Source organism: Nomascus leucogenys, chromosome 7b (assembly GCF_006542625.1).
Source record: "Nomascus leucogenys isolate Asia chromosome 7b, Asia_NLE_v1, whole genome shotgun sequence".
NCBI lineage: Eukaryota > Metazoa > Chordata > Mammalia > Primates > Hylobatidae > Nomascus > Nomascus leucogenys.
This window is the reverse complement of record NC_044387.1, coordinates 85,633,942-85,645,990: the sequence shown is the minus strand read 5'-3', so window position 1 is coordinate 85,645,990 and position 12,049 is coordinate 85,633,942. Positions and strand designations below refer to the sequence as shown.

At 38.1% G+C, this 12,049-nt stretch overlaps 1 protein-coding gene across 2 annotated transcripts in view; it reads right to left on the bottom strand.

Annotated features, from left to right (window-relative positions):
* The window catches only part of KLHL2 (kelch like family member 2), a 115,051-nt gene that overhangs the window by 79,429 nt on the left and 23,573 nt on the right, over window positions 1-12,049 (bottom strand). For both annotated transcript variants that reach the window (XM_030816294.1, XM_030816295.1), the window contains one exon: window positions 4,206-4,327. In XM_030816294.1, coding sequence (XP_030672154.1) covers window positions 4,206-4,327 — 122 coding nt within the window. The remainder of the gene's footprint in view (window positions 1-4,205; window positions 4,328-12,049) is intronic.

Sequence of the window (12,049 nt, the reverse complement as noted above, 5' to 3'; positions counted from 1 at the left end):
ATATATCTTGAATAATTTTTGGATCGTGAAAAAAAATTTTCAGTTATAAAGCTATTTACATTTTTGAATTTATAAACTCTCTTTGTAAGCAATACTAGTTAATGACGATTTAATAGTTGCTGTGTGACGTTGAGCAAATTAACCTTCTTAAGCCTATTTCTTCAATCACATTGGGGTAACACCTATCTTATATGGAGGCAAAAACATCAAATGAGCTACATATAAAATGCTTAGTATATAACTAGAGATATACCCATGTGAAAATCCTTCCTACACGCACATACACACACAGACTCACACACACTTACATATTTATATTTTTTATATCTAAAGCCAAGTATTCTTGGCCAGGAGTGGTAGCTCATGCCTATAATCCCAGCACTTGAGGAGGCCAAGGTTGGCAGACTGCTTGAGCTCAGGAGTTCAAGACCAGCCTGGCCAACATGGCGAAACCTCATCTCTACTAAAAATACAAAAATTAGCTGGGTGTGATGGTGCATGTCTGTAGTCCCAGCTACTTGGAAGGCTGAGGTGGGAGAATTGCTTGAACCTGGGAAGCGGAGGTTGCAACGAGCCAAGATCACACCAGTGACCACAGCCTGGGCAACAGAGCAAGACACTGTCTCAATAAAATAAAAAAATTTAAAAATAAAGCCAAGTATTCTTAACAGTGGAAGGTGGGGCAAGCAGCAAGGTACACGGATTCTCTGAAAGTGTATTGAAAATGTATGCAAACTTTGTGTAGATAAGCTAATGTGCCCTTTCCTTAGAAAAGGGTTGACAGTTTTTCGTCACATTCTCAAAGGTGTCCATAACCACCAAATGTCAAAGAGCATACTTTTCAATAGCCTTTGGCTGTATTTTCTATATTTCCCAGATTTATGCAGTTAATAAAGTTTGCTTTGAAACTCTAGACATAAGTTAAATTTTAATTCACTCAGCAACAACAACAAAAAAGTTGAATTACAAGTGTAGTCATAGGTAAAATATTGGTTCTCCTTTTATCTCCCTTTAAAAAAAACTGTAAATTCATTTAGCTCAAATTATCCTCCAATTTTGCCATAAATAAAACCAAATATCCAAACTTAAAGCCAAAGTTTAAAAACCTAAACAAACAAAAAAACAACAGCAGCAACAAACACACAAAAAGCTAGGAAACCTGGAATGGCGAAGAATTAAAGCCCTATTGCTTGTATAAATCAGAAGGGACTATAATAACAATAGTCCCTTCTTTGGAGTTTATTTTTTAAATTACTCATTCCCTCATTCTGACTCCAAGTTAACAACCTTCACTTCAAATAGCTATTATATTGTTTAAAATTAGTGTAATAAGGAGACCATATGGTATCATGGAAGAGACCCTACACTAGTAATCTGGGAAACCAGGGTTATAGCCCTGTTCTGTTGCCAACTGACTGCCAAAAGATGGCTGGACCTCAGCATTCTAAGGCACAATGATTCTACATCAAAACATGCAACCCCAAAGATACTTTCTAGCCCCATATTGTACTTTATTACTAAAACAGAAACTTACAAAAGGGAGGTCACCTGGTAAAAGATTTGAGTCTAGGTCCAGTGAGAAAAATATATCACCAACAAGAAACATTTTAATTACAGAAACTTCTGTTCCCACTGTCAGCACCTTCAGGGCATGTAAATTCAGAGCAGGGCTTCCAGTTATGGCCACTTAAAACTTCAGCTTAATATTAATAACACCAGACACCTTCTTCTTTAAGGTGGACAGCACTTTACAAGAAAGATTTAACATAATATAGATTGACAAAAAATATACAAAACAGGAAATAGGAGTCTGGTGTATCTTTATATAGTATAGTCTTATTTTTTTCTTTGAAAAACACATGTTACGGAAAAAGTAGCTACTTTCAATCTAATTTATTTCTCAACTGCCTTTTCCAAAACAAGTATTTTTCGACTGAAAATAAAAGAAAGCTTTACAAACCAGGATAGCCCTATGCTGAAGAGATATCCCTCTCCCTCTTAAAAACAAAACAAAACTATACAAATGTTAAGCATTTAATAAGCCTGCCAAATGTACCCCTTAGAATGTATTCCTGCATATTTTAAAAGCTAAGCAATATAATACACAAGAGGCAAATTAGGATGGCAAGAGTTTTCTGAAAGGCTGTGATGACTAATATTTCAGGACTGGAACATGATAGTTATTGAAAGAAACATGAGAGGCGTTCTCCTGATTCCTAATAGGCCCATGTCCCCACCACAAGAACTACTACAAACAACATTTAGCGCTGAATTCACACAGTTTAGTCTCTAAGGCCTAAATGATTTTTCTCAATTTTCTCCCATGTGGCCCATTATGTGAATCAAAGAAATTAGTAATTCATTTGTTGAAGGTCAAATATAAGGGCATAATGGGGCCCATGCACTAAAATGAATAAAAAGAATGAACAAAAAGAAACCAAGATAAACTCTTGTTGAAAACAATGCCCCAGAATCTAGTAAATAGTCTAAATGTACCAAAAAGACCAGAATGAGATGACATATTAGTACAGTGATCTCATGACATACACCACTTTCTTCCATGTTAAAAAAAAATGTTCATCTAGTATCTGATGCATACATTTAGAAACAACCCCAATATTGACCACGGTTTTTCAAATGCCTTACCTCATAACTAGAACTTCCAAGCAAAGGCTAATGAGGCCACCTGGGAAAGATCACCAGGAGGCCTTACTACTGCCAATATTTCGCATGGAACAATCAATAGCATGTCTTAACAAGCGCAAAGATTTCAGTCACCGAATTCATTTTGTAGTATATTTCAACTAGTTAGCAGGGATAAGGATTGAGCCAACAACTTCCTATTTGTGCAAGTAGAATTTAAAGATTATTTCTTAAGAATTTAGTCCTAGTTATTTTTGTTGTCCTCAAAACACAGTGTCCCTGTTAGAAGAAATATAAATAAACACATATTTTCAGATGGCAATTTGGCATCGCTATCAAAAAATTAATATACGCATGTACTCTTTGATTCACCAATTCCATTTTGAGGAATCCAGCTTATAAAATTTGGAGATTCGAATATAAAAATGTCCACTCATTGCATTGTTTCTATAAAGGTGAAAAATCATACATACATGTATAACTGATAAACATGAGTTAGACTCATATACACTAATGTGTAAAGACCCCTAAGACACTGTTCAGTTCAAAAAGCAAGTTTCAGAACAAGTAGAGTATTTCTTATGTAAAAAAATTGTGTGTATACGTGTGTGTGAATAAATGCATGTAAAACGGTCTGAAGGGATTCACAGTAGATAACAGAAGCTACCCTCTGGGGAAGAAGAAGTGAATCAATGTATGTGGACTGGGGTAGGTTCGAAGAGAAGGGCAGTTTTCTAAAGAGGAATTTTCACCTTTTACTCCACACCCATCTGTATTATTTAAACATTTAGGTAACATACATAAAACATTTGTTCTTTATAGAAAATAAGATGCAATATCAACTTTTAGCTAAACTCCAGAATCACTTAAAGAGGATGCTCAAATAGTAAAACAAAGAATAGGCTGGGCATATGGTGGTTCACACCTATAATCCCAGCACTTTGGGACGCTGAAGAGGGTGGATCACTTGAGCCCAAGAGTTTGAGATCAGCCTGGGCAACAGTGAGACCACTCTACAAAAAAATAAGAAAATTGGCTGGGCATAGTGGCACACGCCTGTAGTCCCAGCTACTTGGGAGGCTGCGGTGGGAGGACCGCTTGAGCCTGGGAGGTCGAGGCTGCGTGATCCATGATCACGCCACCGCACTCCACTCTGAGAGACAGAGCAAGATCGTGTATCAAAAAAAAAAAAAAAAAGACAGAAATAAAGAATATTGGCAGTCAAAAACGTTCTTTGTAGAGTATATCCTTCCAAGGAATAAAGAAAAATTGTGGGCTTATCAATCAACAGTTATAAATGAATATGACAGTGCTTTCATGAAAGAACAAGCATCATTCAGAGAACTAAAGGATTTGTATCTCAGATCTTAAAGAATATAAAAGATACTGAACTCAGAAACATTACTAAAAAGGTGTAATCATTCCAAATATTTTTTAGAAATACAATTTTCACAATGAATCCTATTATTTTGGTGCAAAATGTATACTGTGTGGGTATGCTTTTTTTATTAAAAAAAACTGTATGCATAAAGGGCTAGATGGTGTGAAGTGTTTATTCTTACCTGTACATTTTCTTCTGTAACCTGAATTTCTGCAGTGTAAACGTAATCAATTAGCATCCTCAGGGTCCAGCCATCTACCTCTTTTATTCTAACTCTCTTTGCTCGGCTCTCACTCATCTCACCTAAAACACAAAGGAATAAGAGTGATGTTACAGCAAGACACTGCTGTGGAAGTTCCAATGCCAACACAGATTGATACATCTTCTAGCCACTCACTGTATTCAATAGGCAGCATAATCAGCCACTTTTTGCAGGCCGAAAACACTCTCCTTCCTCTTCCAAAAGCTTACCTGAGCAAATCATAAAATGTACTTTTGTTACCCACTTGCACCTGAAAATCGTATCACAACAATGAATGTGCCATATGTCCAGCTGCATGAACTATTCTTGTGGCTACAGGATCAGTAGCAGAGGCTGTCCCTGCTTTTGGGCATTTGTTGTCTTTATGGATTTCTAGTCATGACTAGAAGAGTAACGATGTTACTGCCTTTGGCTAATAGCAATGAATGGCTGCTGAAAAGGACCCACCTGGTTAGCATTACTCCTTCAACAAACACACAAATGCCTGCAGGGGCATGCATAGCCTGCACCAGACACAGAGGCTCCACCCTCAGTGAGAGGTCACAACCCTCATGCCAGAGACAACAAGAAAACAAATTACTTATGATGCTTAGAGAATACAAGGCATAACAGGGATCACAATAATAACAAAGGGTTAGTCAATAACAAAGCTTGTTACAGAGATCTTCTAGCTCAGATTCAGTTCCTGTTTGTCATCTGCAGCAACTTCACACTGAAGTCATTTCCATACCAGCTTTATTACTAAAACCAGGTATCCTTCTACAGAACTGCCTGCTAAAAAAACAGTGCAAGACTTTCTTCCTAATACCCACTTATGGAAAAGAAATAGGGAAGGAGGAAGGCGAAGGGATGGTCCCTAAGCCAAGGAGACTTGGGGAGAGTAGGAGGCAAGTTTAAGCACCTAGGTGTGACAACATAAGTGAACTATTATACACGGAGACACAAGCAATTGAATGGGGGTGGGGAGGGATTCAATTAAAAACTAAAAGGACAGTCCAAGAATAATGCTGAGGGCCATGGGCAAAAAAGATTTGGCTCTAGAATTCACTAACTTTCAAAGATAAAAGAAGCATGAGAACGTGCCACCATTCATCACCTTCACTTTAACCCAGCATCTCTTATTAAAACATAACATGGCCTCAAGATTTCTTGAAAGCTCACTTCTTTTTCTGATGCACTGTCAGCGACCATAAACTATCAGAAAAGTCTATGGGAAATCATAATTACACAAAATTCCTTTGTAAACAAAACCCTGGGAGAAGAGAAATAACAATAGTGGTGTACATTTAACTGCGTGCTTCCCTGGAGATTATCTCTGACAAGATCTCAGAAAGAAGCTGTTCACCACAGAGCTAAAATATCCCAAAAAACTACCCTGCTACTTCCCAGGAAGAAAAACATCTCTTTGTATGACAAGGGAAGTAGGAGAGTTAACGAGAAAGATGCACCTATACCTACATAGCAGGATGAAAGGGGACTGAGTTGTATGTCTGGTGCTACAGCAAATGTTTTTCCCCTGCTTACAGAAAGGGGGAAAAAGGAAGGTCAAGGAATACAGAAAAATAAGTCTTCAGCCACATATAAGGCACCTTCCTCTATCCTATTCTTGCTGGATCCTGTGGATAGTTGGGGTATAAACTGATAGTTTGCATAAACTGAAGCCTTTTTTGTGCCAAAAGTTAAGACATTCTGGTGATTCCCACTCGGACTTGAGACAAAGGCCATAACTGATTCACCTACAGGGCCCCAATAATATGCAAAGCCCTTCAGGGCCTGGGGCCACATGAGCACAAAGCCAAACAGCCAGTACTCAGTTAAGCGTGACTTACCTTAGGCAAAACCAAGTGGGACTTTAATTTACATGTATGACTGAAAAATAATTAGTTCTCTGCCAAACAGTTTTTAATATTATAGTTTTTAAGGTATTGCTATAAGATGCATTTTGCTAGTTCAAATATCTGTCATTTTTAAGATTATTTTTCTCCCCAGAAAACTGTATCTCCTTCCAATAAATTCAATTTCAATTATGTACTGTTTTGAAAACATTTTAATATTTTTATATTAATTTTAAAAAACAGTAAAAAACCAAAAAATGTGCCCATGACTGTATTAATGGTTTAAAAATTCTAATTACTATGAATCAAAGCCTATACTAAAGAGTATTGTAAAAGTTATTTATATCTAATTGCAGTTGTTACATATTACCTTAGTTTTTGCCCTTTGCTGTGTTTTCAGAGGAAATCTTTAAACAGTATGGCTTTGTGAGATTTATGATTGCTAATGCATTTTAAAAACTATCAATGAGAGTCAGGTGCTGTGGCTCACTCCTGTAATCCCAGCTACTAGGGAGACTGAAGCAGGAGAATCACTTGAGCCCAGGAGTTCAAGACCAGCCTGGGCAACACAGCAAGACTCTGTCCTATTTAAAACAAACAGAAAAAAAACTAGGCTATCCAATGATACTGTACATAGTTTATCCTTACCATTTGTAACCTCCCATAGTCTCTGTAGAGATTATAGTTTCTTGTTTATGTTTTGATCACATAACTCTGAGGTTATATCAGAACTCTGAAGCTACATTATGCTGTACATACAAACACCTATACTAAAAACCTGAGTGAGAGTCATCCTTGATTCTCTCCTCTTCCTTACCCATCAGTCCCACAGTTCACTAAAACTTGCAGAATTAACCTTGGATAGATCTCAAATAAATCTTCTCACCTTCTCATCATTGGGGATCCTATAATCTCTTGCTAACATCAGTGTAGCCACCTCCTAATTATTTTCCTGCCTCCAGTACTGACTCCACAAATCTGAGCACGGAGTTCAAAAATCCTTTGGTTTCTCCCAGTCCAAGCACACATGTCCAGCCCCTGATTCATTATCTAGCCTTCTCTCTCTCCTCCCACTATTTCTAAACTTGAAATACATTATTGAGAAGCTGTTTGTTGTTTTCTACAGACACCAAGCAATGTCTTACCCCTGATGCTCTTGTTGAACATTGTCCTCTCTGTCTCCCCACCCACTCATTTCCCAGGCTAATCTCCACTGGAACCTCTCTAGGTAGCCTTATCTGTTGGTGGCCCAAGGCTGGATTAGGTACAGTTGTGTACCTCATGCAAATCCACTCTGTCATAATCAACTCTTTATCTAGTTCTCCTCCTCTGAATTCTTAAGCTCACTGAGAACAGGGATGAAGCCTTTCTTATCTCTGTATAACATGTCTGACATCTAGTAGATACCCAATAAATACTGGTTAGATAAGTAAATGACTAGATGAATAAAAAGTAAAGCAAGTGCCAATTTAAAATGTAGCATTTTGACTGGGTGCAGGGGCTCACACCTGTAATCCCAGCGCTTTGGGAGGCCAAGGCAGGCGGATCATGTGAGGTCAGGAGTCCAACACCAGCCTGGCCAACATGGCGAAACCCTATCTCTACTAAAAATACAAAAATTAGCCAGGCATGCTGGTACATGCCTGTAATCCCAGCTACATGGGAGGCTGAGGCAGGAGAATTGCATGACCCCGGGAGGTGGAGGTTACAGTGAGCTAAGACCGCACCACTGCACTCCAGCCTGGGTGACAGAGCAAGACTCTATCTCACCAAATAAATAAATAAGTAAATAAATTAATTAACTGAATAAATACATAAAATATAGCATTTTTACTTAACATAACTAATGGCACTTTAAAATTAGTCTTAAACATGGATATTCTAGCTATGTAGGATTTCAGTCAACAAACATTTATTGAACATCACTATACATTACAGAGTGAGCCAAGCACTTTCACTAGTAAATACCACATCATCTCTACCTTTTTTTTTTGAGACAGAGTCTCATTCTGTTGCCCAGGATGAAGTGCAATTGTGTAATCACAGCTCACTGCAGCCTTGAACTCATGGCCTCAAATGATTGTTCCACCTTGGCCTCCCAAAGTACTGGGATTATAGGCATAAGCTGCCACACCCAGTCTCCTATCTACTTTTATTGAGAAAAAAAAGAAGTCCTCCAAATCATGAAAGTGTAAGAACACATATATGGCTAAAAACATTTCCATCTCGCATGCCTATAGTCCCAGCTACTCAGGAGGCTGAGGCAGGAGAATCGCTTGAAACCGGGAGACGGAGGCTGCAGTGAGCTGAGATCATGCCACTGCACTCCAGCCTGGTAACAGAGCGAGATTCCATCTCAAAAAAAAAAAAAATTCCATCTCAAGGATCTTTAATCAGGACTTCTGAAGCCCAACATAAACTGGTAACTTCACTTATCCACTGCAAAATGAATTTATCCAATGAATAAATGAAAAGTGAATAGGTTTTAAAAAATAAACGCTAAAATTCGTTTCATTTTAAAAATTCTATGATTCTAATTTCAGTTATTTAGCACACAAAACATCTGGAAAAAAAAAAAATAAAAGTGTAACGCAGAAACTCTATGCTGAAACCCTAAGAAATAAATAACAAATTTATAGCTATGTTTAATAAACAAATTTTATTCCATTACTTTGCAAGTTCCACTTGTCATCTACTCTAATCACTACCACCTTTTTGTTCTTGAGTTACAAAGCAGTTACTGACACACAGGCATTTTCAGTTTGGCAAGCTGACCCGGGTGGCCCACCAGCCACTCTCTATAATGGTCAGAGTATGTAACTCTCCAGTTCTACAGCAAATCTAAGGCCAACATGGTAACTGCATTGCCCTGCCAGTTTTGGTCTGGTTGGGGTAACTTCTGAGAAAGGTTTCTTAGCTCCTAAAAGAGAGAGTCCTCCTTCCTTGAGATGTTGGGTCCACTCTGTAGGCATCTTTCATTTAGGAGGGGAACAAACCTTAGGATATTTTTATTGAGGATAGAAGGGTAGAGAGACAGAAGAAGAAGATTCTTGATGAAATTTTCAAGCTGTAGATCCAATCACGTCTGGTGCCCAGCCTGCTTTCTTACTATTTAAACCAGTTTGAGTGGAGTTTGCTGTTACAGGCAGCCTAAAGCATTCCAACTTAAGTTCTTTGTGCAACATTCTATTTAATTTTTTTCAGAGCCATCATCAATACCAGAAATTATCTTTTGTGTGTTTACTTACTGTCTAACCTTTCTTCTTCTTCCTAACTAGAATCATGAGAATAGGAACTTACCTGTTTTATTCATCACTCTAGTTCCCAAAGCCCAGGACAATGCCTAGCAGAGAAGATGCTCAGTAAATATTCCTTGATGAATGAAAGCATGAATCTTAGACAAACATAACCATGTATATAGCTTTTTAAAATCTTACTTCTTAGTCACTCAAACAATAATCTGTCTTTTCCTATTCTAATTTATTTTACTGAATCATGTTCAATATGACAAAAGAAATCAAAAAGCACACCAAAAAAAAAGGCTAAAAATAAAAATTTAGCATTCAGTACTTCCCACCAGATTTCAGAAATGTTAGCCTGTGGCACAAATAAATCTCAAAGTATGTGTTAGGCAAACAGTTTTCTAAATGCCACATTTGTAACCAAGAAGTAATCTAAAAACACAAGAACCCAATTTGGTGTGTTCTTTCTTAAGTAATAGTTAAACAACTTGGCCTTGCTCTAAATAGGCCCATACTTCACAAAGTAAAACCCTGTGACTACATCACAGAATTACTTTTCACTTCCCTTCTCTACTCAAATACTTGGAACTATGATGAGTAACAGAATTATTTCTTAGGTGATATAATTTAAATGAAAACTTCACCTACAGTTTATGAGATTAAAAGTAAGACCCAACAAAGAACATCTGCATATTCCCCATTTCCTAATAGGTTAGTCACAGGAAAACAAAAGAAGAGTAGGGAAACTCCCTGTCCCTGAGCAAGAGAATGTAAATGTACATGATGTTTGGTGGAATGAAAGCATCCAATGGTCTACTTGTTAACCTCACCACAATTTTTACCAAAAAAAAAAAAAAAAGCTTAACAGGGCTTCAGACCATGAAAAACAAAGAAATAAAGTACTCACACTCTGGCGAATACCTAAATGAGTCCACATACACTAAATTACCTAGGCCCAATTCCCATGTCTTCTTTTTTTTTTCCTTTTTTGAGACAGGGTCACATTCTCACTCTGTTGCCCAGGTGGAAGGCAGTGGCATGATCTCAGCTCAGTGCAACCTCTGCTTCCTAGGCTCAAGCGATCCTCCTGCCTCAGCCTCCCCAGTAGCTGGGACTGACTATACAGACACACATGTGACCATGCTCGGTAAATTTTTTAAAAAATCTTTTTAGAGATGAGATCTCCCTATTTCTACCAGGCTGGTTTAGAACTCATGGGCTCAAGCAATTCTGCCACCTTGGTCTCCCAAAGCGCTGGGATTACAGGCATGAGCCACTGCGCCCTGCCTTTATCTTTTTTTTTTTTTTTTTTTTTGAGACAGAGTCTTGCTCTGTCGCCCAGGCTGGATTGCAGTGGTGCTATCTCGGCTCACTGCAAGTTCCACCTCCTGGGTTCATGCCATTCTCCTGCCTCAGCCTCCCAAGTAGCTGGGACTACAGGCGCCCACCATGACGCCCGGCTAATTTTTTTTTTTGTATTTTTAGTAGAGACAGGGTTTCACCGTGTTAGCCAGGATGGTCTCGATCTCCCGATCTCGTGATCCACCTGCCTCAGCCTTCCAAAGTGGCCTTTATCTTTTTTATCTAATTTCTGCCAAATTGTTGGCTAAACAGTAGATTCAAAAGTAGAAGAAAAAAGAAACAGTACAAAGATTGCTAGAAAGTCAAATAACATCTACTGCTGAAAAACCATAAAAGTTTAGCCTAAATAATAAGCACATAGAAAGATGCTTGACATCATTGGTCATTAGAAAAATGCAAATTAAAACTACAATGCTATACTACTTCAACACCCACTAGAAGGGCTATAATTTTTTAAAAAGCGGTAGCAAGTGTTAGCAAGGATGTGGAGAAATAGGACCTTGCTAGTCGGAATGTAAAATGGTACAGTAACTTTGGAAAAATAGCTTAGCAGAATTTTTTAAGCATAAATTTACCATGTGACCCGGCAATTACTCTCCTAGATATCTACTCCGAAGAGAAATAAAAATATATGTCCACACAAAGAACTGCGCATGAATGTTCATAGCAGTATTATTCATAATAGCCAAAAACTGAAACAACACAAAAACATCCATCAACTGGTAAATGGGAAGTCAAAAGCAGTCTATCCACACGGAATGCTATTTAGCAATAAGAACAGCAAACTTTCCTTTGAAACATCTACAACACGGATGAACCTCAAAAACATTACGTGAGAACAAAAATGTTCTAAAATTGATTTATGGTGATGGCAGTATAACTCAGTAAATTTACTAAAAATCAGTGAGTTGTGCACTTAATATGGGTAATTTTTTTTTTCTCACTCTGTCACCCAGGCTAGCATGCAATGGCACCATCTTGGCTCACTGCAACCTCTGCCTCCCAGGCTCAAGTGATCCTTCCACCTCAGCCTCCTGAGTAGCTAAGACTATAGGCTAGTGCCACCACACTAATTTTTTATATTTTGATAGAGATGGGTTTTCACCATGTTGCCCAGGCTGGTCTTTAACTCCTCAAGCAATCCACCTGCCTCAGCCTCCTAAAGTGCTGGGAGGCTGTAGGTGTGAGGCTACAGCCTCACCTGTAGGTGTGAGCCATTGCATCTAGCCCTGAAATGGGTAAATTTTATGATATATAAAATATGCCTCAATAAATTAGTAAAAAAAAAAAGTTAGGTACTCAATTCACATTTTGTATATGTGCC